Source organism: Eucyclogobius newberryi, unplaced genomic scaffold, assembly GCF_026437365.1.
Source record: "Eucyclogobius newberryi isolate DKJ021-1_F unplaced genomic scaffold, fEucNew1.0.hap1 SCAF_13, whole genome shotgun sequence".
Classification (NCBI taxonomy): domain Eukaryota; kingdom Metazoa; phylum Chordata; class Actinopteri; order Gobiiformes; family Gobiidae; genus Eucyclogobius; species Eucyclogobius newberryi.
In genome coordinates, this window is record NW_027315757.1 from 31771130 (window position 1) to 31790457 (window position 19328).

General features: G+C 41.6%; 1 protein-coding gene across 1 annotated transcript; it reads left to right on the top strand.

Moving 5' to 3' along the window:
- The first annotated feature begins 1305 nt into the window (after positions 1-1305).
- Positions 1306-18932, top strand: cpt1a2b (carnitine palmitoyltransferase 1A2b). The gene is made up of 18 exons (XM_072443542.1): positions 1306-1450; positions 3864-4003; positions 6458-6635; positions 6796-6897; positions 7748-7885; positions 8862-8939; positions 9087-9194; positions 10239-10326; positions 12291-12486; positions 13221-13409; positions 14194-14299; positions 14874-14990; positions 16285-16449; positions 16565-16693; positions 16775-16930; positions 17294-17407; positions 17502-17594; positions 17737-18932. Exons 1-18 carry the CDS (start codon positions 1310-1312, stop codon positions 17857-17859), a joined length of 2361 nt encoding a protein of 786 aa, XP_072299643.1. The 5' UTR covers positions 1306-1309; the 3' UTR covers positions 17860-18932.
- The last annotated feature ends 396 nt before the right edge of the window (positions 18933-19328 follow it).

The following is a 19328-nucleotide window of genomic DNA, read 5'->3' on the forward strand; positions in this document are numbered from 1 at the left end:
CTCTTCTTCCTGAGGAGGTTGAAGAAGGCCCACCTGTCTCCTCTGATCTTGGTGAACTTTTACCGCTGCACCATCGAGAGCATCCTTACCAACTGTGTCTCAGTATGGTATGGCAGCTGCTCTGCTGCGGACCGGAAGTCACTCCAGAGGGTGGTGAAAACCGCCCAACGCATCACAGGTTCCTCACTCCCCTCCATTGAGACTGTCCAGAGCAAGAGGTGCCTGCGGAGGGCGCGCAGCATCGTCAGAGACAGCTCTCACCCCAGCCACCAACTGTTTGCCCTCCTCCCCTCCGGGAGGCGCTACAGGGTGCTCCGTTCCCGGACCAGCAGGTTCAGGAAAAGCTTCCTCCCTGCAGCGGTCATCCTGCTGAACTCTCTACCTCAATGTCCCCCCCACACACACACACACACACACACACAGACATGCACATACAGAGACTGTAGACTGCCACACACAGTGATTGTGCCCCCTACTGTAAATTCTGTATTTATTCACTGATTCACTTTACATACTCTGCACTTTTAACTGCTGTTTTGCACTTCTGGTTGATGCTAACTGCATTTCGTTGTCTTAGTACCTGTACTCTGTGCAATGACAATAAAGTTGAATCTAATCTAATCTTATGTTAGTAATTATATTTTTGCACAAGTATCGATATATTTCAACACCACTGTCAGTATCAATATGTCAATATTGGGTATGCATCCACCATCACTAAGTACAGTACATTTTACTGGTAACATTACTGTTCAATTATTACTGTTATATACACATATATACATACATATATATATAAATATATTATTTATTAGCACATTAGTATTTTGTTTTCTCTCTCTCTCCTTTTTTATTTAATTTTTTTACAGTATATCGTTAAACACATACTTTGAAGACTACAACTACAGTTGTCTGTCAACCACCATTAAAAGTAACACAACAACAACAGTCCCAATATAAATTTGAGCTTTATTAGAAGTACAAGGCTTAAAAAAAGAAAAAGACAAATTAAAACTCACTATTACGCATAATTTACTTTTAGAACTTGAGTGTTGTTGTTTTTGTTTTGTCAGGGGCATTCTTGATATAGATTTCATGTTTGTATGAGCAGTTTTGTTTTTATTTGATTGTATATTATCGGTTTATTTGGTCGGCTTGTACAGGCCAGATTATACATGGGCTCATCTGCATCTGTTGTCTTGCATTCGCTCTCTCAAACACAGTAATACACCAGTGCACTTGTCAACACTACTCGCCCCGTGTCTTTATGTCCATTGGCTATAATGTCCATGTGTTTGTGTCCACAGTGATGGCGGAGGCTCACCAAGCCGTGGCGTTTCAGTTTACGATCACCCCTGAAGGCATCGACCTGCAGCTGTCCTACCAGGCCCTGAACCAGATCTACTGCTCCGGACTCCGGTCATGGAAGAAGAGAGTCAGCCGCATGAGGGTGAGGGCTGAGAATGCAAACGAACTGCGGGCCATAGTGTACAAGGCTTCATACAACAGGGGAAACATGCATTCAAATCACAGACATGACAGAAATTACAAAAAGGTTTAAAACATAAAAGAGAAGAGTGCAAAGAAAATCCTTTCAGTCACATGTACAGTTAAACAAAACTGTGTTTAGCTTAGATTTGAACATTGTTTGAGTAGAAACCTGTTTCACATCTTTAGGAAGACTGTTCCAGATTTTAGCTGCAAAAAACTGAAACACAGATTCCCCATGTTTAGTCCTGACTCTGGCACCAGCAGGAGGCCGGTCCATGTTTAGTCCTGACTCTGGCACCAGCAGGAGGCCGGTCCATGTTTAGTCCTGACTCTGGCACCAGCAGGAGGCCGGTCCATGTTTAGTCCTGACTCTGGCACCAGCAGGAGGCCGGTCCATGTTTAGTCCTGACTCTGGCACCAGCAGGAGGCCGGTCCATGTTTAGTCCTGACTCTGGCACCAGCAGGAGGCCGGTCCATGTTTAGTCCTGACTCTGGCACCAGCAGGAGGCCGGTCCATGTTTAGTCCTGACTTTGGGCACCAGCAGGAGGCCGGTCCATGTTTAGTCCTGACTCTGGGCACCAGCAGGAGGCCGGTCCATGTTTAGTCCTGACTCTGGCACCAGCAGGAGGCCGGTCCATGTTTAGTCCTGACTCTGGCACCAGCAGGAGGACGGTCCCTGAGGTCCTCAGAGTCCGAGATGGTTCATATGGCACTAACATGTCTGAGATGTACTTTGGTGCTAGGCCATGGAGAGACTTGTGCACAAGCAGAGCTGCTTTAAAGTCTCTTCTCTGAGCTACAGGGGGCAGTACAGAAACCTGAGAACAGGACTAATGTGATGGTACTTCCTGGTTCTAGTCAGGACTAATGTGATGGTACTTCCTGGTTCTAGTCAGGACTAATGTGATGGTACTTCCTGGTTCTAGTCAGGACTAATGTGATGGTACTTCCTGGTTCTAGTCAGGACTAATGTGATGGTACTTCCTGGTTCTGGTCAGGACTAATGTGATGGTACTTACTGGTTCTAGTCAGGACTAATGTGATGGTACTTCCTGGTTCTGGTCAGGACTAATGTGATGGTACTTCCTGTTTCTAGTCAGGACTAATGTGATGGTACTTCCTGGTTCTAGTCAGGACTAATGTGATGGTACTTCCTGGTTCTGGTCAGGACTAATGTGATGGTACTTACTGGTTCTAGTCAGGACTAATGTGATGGTACTTCCTGGTTCTGGTCAGGACTAATGTGATGGTACTTCCTGGTTCTGGTCAGGACTAATGTGATGGTACTTCCTGGTTCTAGTCAGGACCCGAGCAGCAGCGTTCTGGATGAACTGCAGTTGTTTTACAGCTGGTTTGGAGAGGCCAGTGAGCGGCCGTTACAGTCTAATCTACTGGAGACAAACACATGGATAAGTCTCTCCATGTCTGGTTTAGACACTATACTTTTGATTTTGGCAATGTTTTTAGATGGTAAAAAGCTGCTCATGGTATTGATTTGACTGTTAAAGACTGTTGAAGTTCAAGTCTGAGTCCATTATTAGCCCCAGATTTCTAACTTGATGTGTAGGTTTTAGAGCGAGACTCTGGAGGTGTCTGCTAACACTTAAAACAAGAGGTATGAAGGCATCTTCTCAAAATTATGAGTGAAATTTGTGATTTCTGAGAGAGGAAGTGCTGTTCTTTTTTGTACACACATTTATTAATAAATTACACAACTTAGCAGTGGACAATATTGGCTGAAAATAATATTTTTGTGATTACTTTCTGATAATGATTGTCATGGATTATACTTTTGCAATCCGCCAGAAATATTCTATAATGTCCCTGTAAATGTCTTTGTTTAGGTTCAAGTATCACACAAAAAGTAAATGACCTGTAAAATAAGCACAGAAAGGTTACTTAATACACAACAACACGAATACACAGAAACAAAATGTGTAATAGCTGTAACAGACCCTCATCATCTTTGTTTGTGCACTTCTGGGCTGTTTGCCGTGGAGATGTTGGGACAAGTAAAGCGATCGCTATGATAATGATTATTTTCTGTGTGTATCTGCTTCTTGCCATGGAAACAGAGCTTGTGTGCTCCAAACAGATGTGGTCTATTCTCAGGGGTCCTCGTGTTAAGTCCTGAAGTTCCACCAGCATGCTCAGACAGGTCTAGTTGAGTTGGGCTGTTTATTTATTCAGTACATATGTCACAGAAATAGACTCAATGTGCCAAAGCTTTTGTCTGTTCTCCTATATTAACGTGCACTGTTAAATCATTGATAAAATACAGTATTACTTAACGCATTTGTGACTGTTGAAATACTCAATGTGAAGTCAAACAGTTGGTATGTGTAACTGTTTGCTTCTGGTGTGGTTACAGAATCGAGTGATTAAAGGCGTTTATCCAGCCAGCCCCTCCTCCTGGCTCTTTGTTGTCATAGCGATACTGGCAACCCTCTACATGCGCTCGGATCCTAGCATGGGCCTCATCGCCAAAATACAACAGCACCTGCCTCTAAGGTATGTGCAGATACGGGGAACCACAGAGGCAACGTGTAAGTTCATCATTCTGTCTGGAACCGCGGGAATGAAGCACTGATACTGAAAAAAATCACAACTGGGAAAAAATGTGACCTTTCCTGAACAGTTTTAAAAATATATATTGAGCTTATTCAGAATTAGAATAAAGTTTAATAAAGAAAGTACTATCATTTTGTGTTGATAATGTCTTTGATCCAGTTTTCTTATCGGTATCGAGAATCGAGTATTTTCCTTAGGCCACAGTTATTTTATGACTTGGTTTACGGATCCGCCGCACTTAGATTATTGATTTCTACTAAAAATAAAATAAATCATTAGAAAAAAAAACGCAGACAAGGCAAAATAGCATTAAATGAAATATAAAAAGTGGTATTAAGTCAAAAGATTAGAGCGCGTAAAGCAATTGTACGGCAAAATCCTGCGGGAGTCATTTCTTTTGGAAAGCATGTTGTGACGGAGCAGCTCCGTCCCTGCGCGCGGCCCCGGGTGAACATGTGAAGACGCGCACGCCTGTTTCCGTGTCTGCTGCGCACCTTTATATCGCAAATACACATTTTAACACGTTTACCACATTTTCTCCAGTGCGTTTTGCTGTGACTAAGGCTGCACACTTAGAAGCGTCAATTCTACCAATGCAAAACACGCTAAATCTACTGTTACACGCTCCTGTGCACCGCATCTCCCCCCCCTCCTCCAGTGGTCCGTTTTGTGTAAACCCGGAAGAAAAAATCTATTGAAATTGAAATTATATTTATATTTTGCCCGCCTGTTCAATATATTTCTTTTAAAAATCCCTAAACCAAGTAATAAAATAACTGCGGCCTTAGTATCGAGTTTGGCATTTTAGTCTCGTGACAACACTGTTAGAGACAGTCATTTAAAGCTTCTTTAAGCTACGGCTAAGCACTGTCCAAACTGTTTACACATGAGTTATGTGGTCGAGCTAAAACGGTTCAAGTGGGACATATTTGCTCTCCCAGGCCTGGAATGCAGCATCAGTCCACTATAGGTCCATGCTCCTGCAAGTCAAACAAGAATTAAAAAAAGAAGACAAATGAATGAATGAATGTGATCAATTATATTAATATATTAAAAATATTGTTTAACTTTATCATGTTATAACTTGATATTAAGAATAATAATGGCATGTTGTCGTTACTTAACGTGTGTAGGAAATGTGAACAAATGAAACAAAGAGGTGTTTTCCAATATTTCACCTCAAGTATTTGGTTTGTAATGCGATCTTGTCTCAGTGTCGTGTGTGTTTAGTCCTGACGCGCTCTGTGTTTTCTCCCCCATGATTTCTTGTCAAACAAAGCCCAAAACTATCTATAAAACATGGGACCACTATGTGTTCGACGTCTCCTTATACTAATATGAAATGCACTAGTGGGTCTCTTATGATGACAGCCTGAGGAAGGATGGGCCCGTTACTGGTTCTCGTTTCAACAGTTTAACGTTGAATGAAGCGGCCGCAGTGATAAGTTGAAATACCTGCCCGGTGCGTCCTCCTCACAGACACATGTCGAGCGAGTGAGTCACAAGGAGCCGTGTGGGTGTGTCCCAGGATGTGACCTCTCCCCTACTTCTGCTCCACGCCAACTGGCTATAGGAGTTAAAATGACACGGATTTAGTTTAGATTCATTTAGTCAATATGAATAACTTTAACTGTTTTCAATGCAGTCCTGTGCATGGAGTAAGATTTTGCAGTTATTCCAATATATTTTTAAATTATTTATTTATAACTGTCAGAAATGCACTGAAAGGAGTCGGAAAATCTCGACAAATTTAAGAAAAATACTCCCATTTAATGCCTGTGTTTTCAGTCAGTTGTCCAGGAAGGTTCCATAGCAAAAGGTTTGATTCTGTAAACTGGACAACGTTTTTAGAATGAATACGTTTTGCCCCCCCACCCAAGACGCCACACCTCTGAGTGGTGAAACGTGCTCACTCTAAAAACCTTTGTCCAGTTGACAGATTTAAACTTTCTTTTGTTTTAATTGTTTTTCTTTGCATAGTAGACAGATTTGAGGCAACAAGTTGTCTGACAATACCGGATGTAGATTATGTTAAAAAAATTTTTTTAAATATATTGTAATTCAAAATAACTAAAACTAGATGAAATGTTTGGCACAAGAAAAGGTGTAATGTCCACATTGGGCCAGAAGAGGGAACCAAAGTGATATTTTCTGACAATCTTCAGAGACATACTTTTGTCTCATCTGACATCTGAATGTTTGATTTTGCACTGAGTCCGTAAATAATACAGATGCAATACTCCCAAACTGATACTCAAGTAAATGTGTAACTCTGAGAAAATAAATAATCAAAATAATCTTCAAATATGAATAGAAATGATATAATATCCACATACTCTACTCCACTTTGACATGCTGAACGAGTTGTAAGAGTGCTTTTTGTCTTGTGTGCAGCCTCCATGTGTCCCTCAGCGCCCAGGGACAGACCATGCTCTCGGCCCTGGTCTTCAGTACTCTGCTGTGGCTCTCTCTGATCCTCGCTCTGCGCTTCTGCCTCAAGCTGCTCCTGTCCTACCACCAGTGGATGTTCGAGCTGCACGGCCGAGTGTCCAACACCACCAAAGTCTGGGTGGTAAGGCCTCTCATACCACAAATCCACAGCTTTCCCTTTTTTTTTTTTTTCATGTGTCTATGTTAAATTTATACCAGGAATGATGACGCATAAGTTAAAAGCTATACAATTATAAGCTATTGATGATCTTGACTCTTGTTGCTTTTTTGACTCCCCTTAGACCCTGGTGCAGTTACTCTCCAGCAGGAAGCCTCTGCTGTACAGTTATCAGACCTCACTTCCTCATCTTCCCGTTCCACCCATAAAAGACACACTGAGCCGAGTGAGTACGCCAAAGATCCAACAAATCTCCACGTATTCTAGTTTATGATAAGGCTTGAGGTGAGTTCACAACACCAGAAGTCAGGGTTCTTTTATGCCTTGTACATGATGCAGCTTAGAAACTATAATTTATCAAATCATTAACTTTTTTTGTTTTATTACTGGTTTCCCACAGTTACAGCCATGACACCGCTTGAGCTGACAGTGTTATCATAGTTAAGGTCTATCTCTAAACTACCCTTTCTGTAGTTGAGAGTGTACTTGTAGTTTGTAGTGAAATATGTAGAGAAAGTGGCACATAACCAACGATCAACTCATCTCAAATGGAATGAAATCACAGAAAAAGTCCAGTCATGTATTAAGTCCCGCCATAGCAGAGGCTATAGAGAGGATTTCTTTTTGCTTTTTATGTCATTGTAATTTTAAACTTGGAAAAACAGGTTCCAGCTGTGCTAAAATGGAGCTTGTTGTAGCTTCTCATGTTGAGCAAAGCCAAGAGATTTCTCCCAAGAGAGTTTGATGAGACAATTCAAGCCTTAATAACTTCCAGAATGAGCTGTATTATTCCAAATTATTAATTAATTATCAAGCTGACCTAAACAATTAGTATGAGCAATGAGAAAATAAAGCAACTTCACTGACCTTATGTCATTATTGAATGCTCAGAACAGGTTGGCTGACCCTTCGTCCACTCAGGATCAGGGTTCTTTAAAAAGCATCCAGCACATTTCATTCCCATCACTCGACTCCACTAGTGAATTTGGAATTGGAACCCAGTTAGTTTAGACATAGACATATCATGGCTATTTACTGTGTTAAGTTTGTTAATGAATCCGTGTTTGGTGTTATAGTATCTGCTGTCGGTGCGGCCGCTCCAGACTGACCCCGAGCACAAGCGCATGACTGAACTGGCCAATGAGTTTGAAAGCAACCTGGGAAACCGCCTCCAGCGTTACCTCAAACTCAAAGCCTTGTGGGCCACCAATTATGTGAGTGTTCAACGAGATTTGACTAATACATATAGTATACAATATGCAGTATGTTTTCAGCACTTTTTAAAGATTAAAGTCTTTGCCCCAGAGTGAATGAATGTTATTTACAGTTATTTTAAACAAGTGCTATGCTGCTAAAGGGATGGACAGTAATGCACAATTTAACTAAAGCCCCATTTCCTCCAGTTCTACCCTTTCCCATTTGCCCTTCTTTACCAGTATCAGTTACTCCTTTAGTACCAGTGTCACTCCTTTAGACCACGCTCTCCGATACATGTGTTCGCGGTGACGTCATACAGCTGGGACTTCCCCATAGCGGCCATTTTAAAAAGGGGCACGCGATATATAAAAACCAACACGACTGCATCCTTTTCTACGGCATAATGAGCTACGAATACTTTGATTCTTTAGACAAAGCTCTCATTCCTTGGTCAGGCAACAGAGCAATGACCTAACAGAACAATGACCTTACAGAACAATGACCTTACAGAACAATGACCTTACAGAACAATGACCTTACAGAACGCAGGTTTTTGGCAATTTGGCCTCATATTTCCTGGATTTCGTATGTAGTAGACGTGCTGTTGTGCCCCTTTCAAAATGGCGGACTCGGTTGCCACTGCACAAGTTCCCGGATGTGCGAACGCATGTATTAGTCAGAGGTGGTATCCGTGGTTTGCTTGGATACGGATTTGTAGTGGACAGTGTCTTTAGATATTGAACCATCAGTCAGATATTTTACCGAAATGTTTATTGATTTGCACTGTCCTTGAAATAGATACATAAATTGATAAATGAATGAATGAATGAGTGGGACAGTGTGGTGAGCTGATGAGGCTGGTGGAAATGGGGCTTTGTCAGTAATTGATATGAGATACAGAAGTGTGATAACTAATTGTCAGATCAGTAATTTACCGCAGAAAAAGTCACGTTTTTACAGGATATGTATTCATTTTTCTTTCTCATGTTCAAGGTGAGCGACTGGTGGGAGGAATACGTTTATCTCCGGAGCCGAGGTCCTATAATGGTCAACAGTAACTACTATGGCATGGTAAATTGCATTGACGTCGGTGACATATCTGCACATTTATCGACAGCCGTTTTAACATCGCCCTGATTCAAAAGTGACGCGTCTCACATCAGTCTTGACTTTTTGTGTAATAATAATATCACGTTCTACTGTTGTCTGTTTTCCCAGGACTTCTTGTATGTGACGCCCACCTCAGTGCAAGCAGCCCGAGCGGGAAACACCATCACCGCTCTGCTCCTCTATCGGCGCAAGGTCAACCGCGAGGAGCTCAAACCGGTGAGAAAAAACGGCTTTTGCTAGTGATATTTTAAACATAAAACAAACTGACCCATGCAAAGAAAGAGAGAAAGCAGTCACACACACAAAAAATATATTTGAATAAAATAATAAAATAAAACAAAGCTGGGCAGGACCATAGAGAAGTAAAAAATAAAATTAGAAAGTAAAAAGGTGGTGTCGAAGGAAAGTCTGGTGAATATTATGGCATAAAGTAAGAGTTCCATTTAGTCCATTGTTTGTTGAATTTATCTATTTTCAAATTGAGTTTGGCGGTTATTTTTTGTCAGTTATGATGTCTTTTCAGTCCTTAATCATTGGAGCAGTTTATGTCATCCGTTTTTTTGTGATTCTGAATCTTTCTATCTGAATTGGTTCAGTTCAGCCATTGAAAACCCTCAATGTATCATTTGAATTACAGTTTTGTTCTGTTTTAACCACTTTATCTGTCCTCAGCCTTGTGTTTTAAAGTATGTGTGTGCGGCGTGTGAAAAGCCTGATATTAAATTAAGTTTGTATTGGTTGATTGAAGCACTAGAGGGGGAAATGTAATATGTTAAGGAGAAAGGAATGAAGGGATGATTCTTCTGTTTTATATTAAAACTGCTCTACCATCCACGATTGGGTCAATGACTGACAAAAATAATCCAACCATTAAACAAGTGTGTGGGGGAACAGTCTGGCGTATGGAGGCAAAAATCACTTCCCTATCATAATGTAAACACTTCAATATTAGATTAACAACATGGTTTAAAGTTCAGAGCTATGGGTCAAAATAGGGTTGAGTTTTCAGGTTAAGGTTGTGTTAGGATCGGTGTCCAGGAAATGAAGTCAATGTAATGTGCCCATCAGAAGTGTAAACCCAACATTATCACGCTGACCTCATGTGAAATGTCAAAGGGCTTGATATACTGTTATAATGGCTGCTATGACTTCCAGCATAAATGAACTGCCAAATCACAATGCGAGCAAAGTTATTGTCTTGATATCTTTTTTTGTATTGCACTGTCTACAATTGTATTAATAACATGTTTCGTGTTCTAGAGTCGCGTCCCGGGCACAGTCATCCCTCTGTGTGCGGCGCAATATGAAAGAATGTTCAACACCACACGCACTCCTGGACAAGAAACTGGTAAGAGTTAGTTCTTGACAAAATTATGAATTGTGTAACGTCTATTGTAAATGGACTACATTATAACATGTCTCTTTTGAACCATGGTATTATGCTGTGTCATTATAGACATTATTGTTCTTGCATGTTGAAGTAACTATTTATACTTGGTTTCCCAGGCCAAAGGTCAAAACGCACCGCTCTAAATCAACATCCTAATCTCTGAGGCGCCTTTGTGTGTTACGCACTTTTTATGCCTTTAGCGTGATTTTCTTGTGCCTAGAGAGGTATTTTTCATATGCTACGCATAAATTGTTGAAAGGTATTATACTTGGATAAATACCAAGGATAATGTTATGAAGTGGTATAAACTATATGGGGGCCAGCCTCTCATGGGGACATGTTAAACTCAATATTAAATCAACAACATGGATTAAAGTGTAGGTTAAGGTCAGGCAATCCATTATGGGTTAGGTTAGGGTTGGTGACCAGAAAATTCATGCAAGAGAGTTTAATGTCCCTGTAGGGTCTCAAACTACATGTATTCAGTTTATGATTAAGGGAGGTTTCTTAGCAGAAACGAGACAAGACGGGGCACCAGGGTTAAACCCAAAGAGCTAAGATACAGTCCTTAATCGCGCTCGTTAAAAAGGTCTGAAGGGTGTTTCACGATTCAGGGACTTACACATAGTCTATTCAAACAAACAATAGTCAATAACTCTTTCGTGTAGTTTATTTATCAAAAGGGCAATCAAAAACACCGGAGCAGAAATGTGCACAGGTAAATCACAGGTGATGTTATATCAGATTTAACAGCAGATTTCATGCAGATAATGTTAAACCAGGGTTTTGCCTTTGATAACCAAACGTGTCTATGCTAATCTATATCAAAAAGAGGGAAAGTGAGAAGCTAAAGGGAGGAGGAACAGCTGAGCTCTACCCAAATCACGCCACAAGAGAACCGCACAATGGACTCGGCTTATGGTTCTGTAGAGACTCGGTCCGACTGGTCCTTGTCCGCGGACGAGGTCCGTAGTGAGGCGTCGCGTGGAGCGGTGTGGCGGCGAAGGTTCGTGAAGTGGGCGGCGGCCGTGGAGCTGGCGGCGGTCGGGGAGCGAGGCGTCGCGTGGAGCGGAGGAGGCTGCGACGTGCTGTAGGGTCCTTGGCGCCGGGGAGCGGAGGAGGCTGCGCCGGGGAGCGAGGGGTCGCGTGGAGCGGTGTGCTGTGACCTCCTTGAAGCGGCGGCGGCAACGGAGTCGATATCCGATAGTTCCTTAGCGGTAGAACAAGAGCGTTTCTAGCCTGGAGCGTCCTTTTGATACCTGGCCCGCAGGGCATGCTGGGAGCGAAAGGGGCGGGCGCTACTGCGAAAACTTCCTGTTTAACATTTTCCTGACCGAGAAAATAAAACTGGAGTAACGTAAATAATAATGGCAAAAACATTGAACCCTGTTTTAACATTTACACGTTAAACACTTTTGGCAGTTTGTGCACATTATTTCTTGAGGTAGACACATTTTACATCTTCTTTCACCTGTGATGGGCGCTCGAAAATCAAGCATTGGGAATATAAAACCTTAAACAGTGGGAAAATACGTAACACAAGGTGAAACATGCGGTGTAGGGAGTTGATTCGGACAAACATTCATGGCATAATCACATAAAACAGTTTTCATCGGGGCGTCTTCCTGTAAGACTGTGGGGAGAAGAAGATCTGTTATCACAAAAAGTCACAGCGGCTCCCTGCGGTGAGGGAGACCGGGAGAACGAAAAACCCCCAATGTTCAAAGAGAGATTTTCTGTTATCTGGCCGTGGAATGTCCATCTCCATTCCCCTACATCCCCGTAAGAACCCACGGCTTATGTCTTCAGGAAACACACTATACTGAATTTGTTTTCACTGTTGTTGACTGAAGCAAAAGGTCAGATTACATGACCATAGAAGAATGTGTTTATTACAATTGAACATGGTCTGATATGTCCAGATGTGCTGCAGCATTGGCAGGACAGCGAGTATGTGGCCGTGTACCATAAGGGACGCTTCTTCCGTCTCTGGGTGTATAACGCGGGCCGGCTGCTGACCCCTCGCGAGATAGAGCACCAGATTGAGAGGATTTTGGATGACACAAGCCCCCCACTTCCTGGGGAGGAGAGACTCGGCGCTCTCACTGCTGGAGACAGGTAATGTCAATATAGACATACATGACATCCTGTCCCCGATAATGTCTGTTCTTAAACACAGGACAAAACTGTAAAGACGTCGCTGATAAAAATATAATATAATTAATTATTTTATCCTCAATCAAAACATGTAGATGTACTTACATTAGATTTTTAAAAGTACTATTTGACTTTTATCTGTAAAAAACACAAAGTTGGATTTGGTATGGATATGGCTGTTTTATGTCCATAGAAGCTTAATATAATGATTTACATTGTAACTGTTTAATGATGAACTAGTTCATGTTTTCACACCTTCTGCCTTTTAAAAAAAACTTTCACTGAGACTCGGCTCCAGTCTGCAGCAGACGGGAGTTTTGCCTTGGCTTTAAATGATTCAATGAGAAAATACATCCACAGCTCAGACGTAACAGGGCAGATGTGCACCACGCACCGAACAAAGCACAGTGTTTCAGCTGAGGATAAAGAAGAACAGAAGGTCCAGAGTTGCCTTTATATCCACCCAAAAAGACAAAGTCTTACACTGTGTGTAAATCCATGTCACAGTCTGTTGAAGCCAAAACAGACATGAACAGCTGTAATCATCCTCAGTCCAGGCAAACACGTAAACCGCAAGTAAATGTGGTGTGGTTAAAATCCAATGAGAAAATGCGAAAATGCAGCCAAACGGACAAAAAAAAAAGGACAAGACAGAACATTTGTAATATTGTGTTTTATATGTTTCTTCCTACTAGACTCCCTTGGCATCAGATGAGAAAGCAATACTTCAGTTCTGGCATTAACAAGCGCTCACTGGACGTCATCGAGAGGGCGGCGTTCTTCGTCACTTTGGATGACGAGGAGCAAGGCATGAGAGGAGAGGACCCGGCCGGCAACCTGGACCGCTACGCCAAGTCTCTCCTGCACGGCAAATGTTACGACAGGTGACCATGCACAGAGGACATCAGGTCTCACTTTTAGATATCATTTTAGTATCCCGAAGTATCTCAGTTTGTCTTTACTTCTTTACAATCTAGGCCGGGATAAAGGTTTATTTAAGTATTGACACTCTCCAGTCAGACGATGTGGGAAGTAACAAAACAAAAGACATTCTGGAACTAAACGGGAAAGTAACAAGAGAAAACGTTGTATTTGTGTCAACGCACAAAGTCAAAATATTTGTTTTCATTAAAGAGACAGGGACAGTGCACAATATACTTTCACTTTTACAGGAGAGATGCATTGTACCAGGTTGTAGCTCAATTGTTTGTTAGAATTCAGTTAATAGTAAAGACAGGATGTAAATCTAAACACTTCTATAATTGAATACTTTACGTTTGGAGGTAATTTTGTGTTTTACTCTTTTAATTTGAGATATTTCATGTGCCACAGAACATTCACTATACATTTGCCATGTTAAAATATATATATGATAAATTACTTAATATGTCTGTGTTGCTAGTTAATTAGTTACATAACTTTTTTTTTTTTTTTTTTTAAACTGGCACATGGATTTGACAAAAAGAAGAATACAATAATGATTTATTTGATCCTTAGTTTGGAGCATTAAGCCCAGAGATGCTCCTGCTGCATAAATAAACTACATATAATTTGTATTTTAGACTTGAAGAGATAAAGGTGTGCACTGCAGAGAGCTATTTGAACTGCTAATGTGACTGTAGCATTTGCAGTTGTTGCTATTGCACTAATTGTTTCCAAATCCGTCAGGTGGTTCGATAAGTCCTTCTCCATCGTCATTTACAAGAACGGAAAGAACGGTCTGAACGCAGAGCACTCTTGGGCCGACGCGCCCACAGTGGCTCATCTCTGGGAGGTACGACTGAACACGGCCACATTATTACATATACGTCACACAGCAACAATATAGACAAACCTTTTATAGCCTAAAATGTTATTAGTTTAGTTTAGTTTGCAATTTCTGTCAAATGTTTTACACAATCCACTGGAGAAAGCTGTGACACAGAATGTAGAAAGTCATTACTAAGAAAACTACCACATCCTGATGGTTAGTGTGTCTAAATGGAAAGTGCAGAGGTCTGTGTTGAAGAATTCCAGTGGGCGGGACTGTCTCGCTCCATTGTTTCTTGAATACTGTGGTCACAATAGCTGCTGGCCCGTGTCCTCCATGTCTGGTCCAACAGTCCCAGTGCTAACATATAAAAACGAATCAGAATGACCTCTTCACATATTCGCCATTATGTCCATTTCACGAGCTCCTGGTCGTTCCAAACACGTAAACACAACATCTTTCTTGCCGGACCCATGCAGCGACGCTCACACTTACACGCGAGCTTTTTGTTACTGACTCATTCTTATTTATGCATTTTGAGAGTGCAAACTGAAGTTGACTGGATTGATCAGTGATGAGCCCGTCTGTGCGTCCTCAGTTCACATTGGCCACAGATGCCTTCCAGTTGGGCTACACTGAGGACGGGCACTGTAAGGGGGAAGTGGACCGCAGTCTCCCGTGTCCTCAGAAGCTCCTGTGGGACATTCCAGCCGAGGTAAATTGCAATAAACTGATACATATTGTGTTGAATGCTGTAACACATTTCTCGCACAGTGTGTCTCTGAGCACCATGCAGCTCAACCAAGGCTTGGGACATTTATTTGAATGGTTTAAGTAAAAGTATTTATATTTATATTCATGAACTAAGCTGATGTAGATTGTTGTCAGATTATGTCAGGCCCAAACAGACAGAAAGCATCAAGTAAATGGTTACAACAGGAAGAATGGCCAGACAATTACAAACAGAAGGTTGTTTTTATGTCATCTTTGTTTCATCTTTATGCACTACAGTCATTGCACCTGGAGATGAATAGTGCAATAGGGCAGTAGTACAGTATTTGTCTAATAATTGGGCTTGCATATCTTTTTTATGTTAATGTAAAGATGCTGCTGGAAATACTAAAATAGATCCATACATGTACCAAGTATATATTAAATATAAAGGCTGTTGTTTTGCACTTTGTATCCGTTGGTTAGATGAATAATAAAACAGAGGACGTAGGTGTGGCAAAGAGTTGGGGTTTCACATGCCGTCCTCCATGAACATTCTCTTAATGAATCATGGCTTGAGCATAACACCAGTATTTGACCTTTATAGATAGAACGAGTGTGTGTACAGCTTTGACCTGCCCATATGCCAGTATTAATGAATATTGAACAATGTGTGCTTTATTAACCTACATTTGCATTGTTCAGGAGGAAAGTGGTTCCTTTTTGAAGCAGATCTGAAAATGTAAACTTCTGTAAATCTGTTTCTAATATGCCATTGCCAGAGACCATCTTCTCGAAAGCCAACAATGTCACCTGATTTTTAAATGTGTGACTCTGGTGCTGGGGCATCAAACATCTTCAACTTGATGAAGATTCAGCTGCATCTGAGCACACATGATCCTTTTTTTGGTCAACACACACAAAAACAAAAGACGTGGAGCAGAGACCCACAAAGTGCACTTGAAGAATGACATCATAGTGTCACAAGGTCAATGGGACCTCGTTTGCCGAAGGGGCACTTATTGTTTTACTTGTATGAGTGAAGTGGAGGGTTTGATTCATTGTAACAAGTGGTTCTGTAAATGGTCAGTAATTGACTTTTAGCCAAAAAGAACCATAAATATTTAGTTTTATTGATAATTTTTTTCTCTTTTTTTTTTTTACTTCTCTAAATCCTGAGTTCAAGTTTCTGTAAGAATATTCCAAAAATCTTCTGGCCCATTTATGACTTTAGTCTAAGCCCAAGATTCCATCTATTAAAATGGAAATTTGAAACTTTGACCTTGTCTTTTCTGTAGGTTCAGACACAGATTTGCACGTCTCTCACTCTGGCCCAAAGCCTGGCGGATGACGTGGACTGCCATGTTTTTCCTTTCCGAGAGTTTGGGAAAGGAAAGGTCAAAAAACTGCGCATTAGCCCGGACGCCTTCATCCAGATCAGCCTGCAGCTCGCATACTACAGGGTACGTACCTCACACAGAACATCATTGAACCTAAACCCATAGACAGAGCAGGTTGGGGCACATGGAGCCACTTTATTGAATGTAGAATGAATAAATGTATGTTTGGTACATCCAGGACCGCAGTGGTTTCTGCCTGACTTACGAGGCGTCCATGACTCGTCTGTTCAGAGAAGGACGCACCGAGACGGTTCGCTCCTGCTCCAATGAGACATGTGCCTTTGTCAAAGCTCTGGAGGCAGGAGAGGTCAGTCAAAACGGAACATTCAACATTATGACTCTCACTTTGTGCATTTCCTATCTGGATCTAAATGTTCTGTTTTGACAGTCGGCAGAGCAGTGCAGACGTCTCCTCAAGCTCGCATCGGAAGGGCACCAGAACCTTTACCGAATGGCCATGACGGGCGCCGGCATCGACAGACACCTCTTCTGTCTCTACGTGGTCTCAAAATACCTCGGGGTGGACTCGCCTTTCCTCAAAGAAGTAAAGATTTATTTTGTCTTTGTGTCTTCTAAAACAACATAAGGCTGCGTTTACTACCGCATGAAAACTGGGGCTAAACCCGAAACGAAACATGGACTAGGTCAGGACCAACCAAGTCCACATCAGGATTAAAATGAGCTCTTGTGAGTCTCATGTGAGTCTTTTTCAGTATCAATATTTGTTCCATCACGTATCTTCTTTCAATAGTATCTGGTTATTGATCTTGTTGAAACCGAATCCTTCAACACAAGCAATTATTATAGAGTAAATGTTGTGCAACTGCAATGTCAAAAACACCCTCAAAGTAGTGACAGAAAGAAAACCCTCTCCTGCTGTTTGTAACTGTGGACTCTCCTTGTGCAGGTTTTGTCAGAGCCGTGGCGTCTCTCCACCAGCCAGACCCCCATTCAGCAGATCGAGCTGTTTGACCTCAAGAACAACCCGGAGTACATTTCCCTGGGAGGCGGGTTCGGGCCGGTGAGTCGGTTCATTTGTAGATTCAATCATATTATATTTTCCATGTGGAGCTGGCGGTCTTATGAGGACCCTTCTGATCCGTCTTGTCTGGCAGGTCGCCGACGATGGATACGGAGTGTCGTACATTATTGTCGGAGAAGACATGATCAACTTTCATGTTTCGTCAAAGCACTCGTGCAAGGAGACTGTAAGTGACCGTGAAGGGTTCGAGCGCGGCGTGTTTCGTTATTCTAACCCACGCCAATGGCTTTGATGCATTGCTTTTTAGTTTTCAGTCACTTTTAGTTCCACGTTATGCACTTCTCATTGTCTCCATCTTCCCCTTGCAGGACTCTCATAGGTTTGGTGCTCAGATACACAAGGCCCTGCAGGACATTATGACGCTCATGTCTGCTGAGCCCAAATCTACAGCTGCATCCAGAGGGACGTCCCAGCCCAAGAAGCAGCTTTGAGCTCTCGTCAGCTGAAGTACTACCAGGGCTTGTTTTAAGGGTTTGCTCAGGTGGTTTATTCACTGTATGTCTAAGATACCAGATTTTCAATTTAATACATTTTTGTAACGCTCACAGCAGTTGGCTCGAAGGGCGACTCGACACAGATCTAAACGCTCTGCTTTATGTATATACAATTCCTTGACTACATTTTGAATTTGTTGGGAATATTACAAACATGAAAGGTTTACTATGGGACATTCCAGTTACCAACACAGTTAAGCATAGTTTCATAAGAATGCATTTACATGTACAATGTTTATAAGTTCATTTGATGTAAGTTGTAGCTAAACGATATGGGAAAGACTAAAAATGAAAGTAGCTGCAAACTACTATAATAGAATTATTTTTGCAAAAGAGCATTGTGTAAATAAATGTAGTCTGTAGTTGATATTGTTATAAAATTGTGCTTAGTTTATGGGGAATTATGCAAGCTTTTAGGTGGAGGGCCCAAAGCCATCTATTCTCCATGGAGATGTGACAGACTGCAGGCGACATTGTTGAAGAGCTTTTTTCAAATAAAACAAAAGTTCAGTCAGTTCATAAGCTCCACAAAACGCCTGCAATTGAGTAACAAAAAGATAGATCCGTTTACAATACCGTACTGTTGAATATTCCAGGATCCTCTGGCAGAAATGTTACAAAATGCACCATTGAATTGACAGATTACAATGTCTGATGAATCAATAATGCTCTTGTACAATGGTGTTTTCAGTGTAAGTGTTCAGTTCTCTGCCAAAAGCCCAACGGCAGCGCATAACTTGACTGACAGCACCATTTAAAAGTAACGCAAGTGAAAGCCTCTCCTGACTCTGAGTCTGTTCTTTGTCAAATGATTTATCCCATTTTGATGTTGTAAAATTGAATTATGAAGAGTCAGATAAGGTATGAAAGCTAATGTACATTATAGTGGCGTTGTGTTGTGTTGTGTTTGTTTGTTTGTTCAATACGAGAGGAAAAGGGAAGGCTCATGGATACTTTTTTATTCTGTTTTGATGTTTTAACATTACTGTTTTAATCTGATCTCATATATTGTACAAAGCAGATCTACACTTCCTGTTCGCTTTAAAGGATGGAATGAGAGCCTTTCCTTCTGTAATAATGTACTGTCTTTTCTGTATTTACTCAAGGTGTGACTAAAAGGTATGCCTCATGCCCGTCTCACGTTTTACCAATGCAACCTCATAAATCGATGCGTACAAGCAGTTACTGATCACCGAGTCTTAAACATCTCTTAATAGTAACGTAGCAACTATCAAGATATGACGGTTGTCAAAATTGCAGCGTCTGCGTTCATTTATTACAATCATCACACGGTGTTGGCACAGCGTTTCAAAAGGTTTGCTTCTCTTGGCTCACTTTTTAAAACTTGCAGCGACTTGTTTTCCCTAATCTGTTGAATTCCAGGTCCGTCCGCCTCACAATGATGA

Coding starts and splice junctions, on each gene's coding strand:
- cpt1a2b (XM_072443542.1), top strand. CDS start 1,310: ATGGCGGAGGCTCACCAAGCCGTGGCGTTTCAGTTTACGATCACCCCT. Junction 4,004..6,457: donor CAACAGCACCTGCCTCTAAG/GTATGTGCAGAT, acceptor TCTTGTGTGCAG/CCTCCATGTGTCCCTCAGCG. Junction 12,487..13,220: donor GCTCTCACTGCTGGAGACAG/GTAATGTCAATA, acceptor TCTTCCTACTAG/ACTCCCTTGGCATCAGATGA.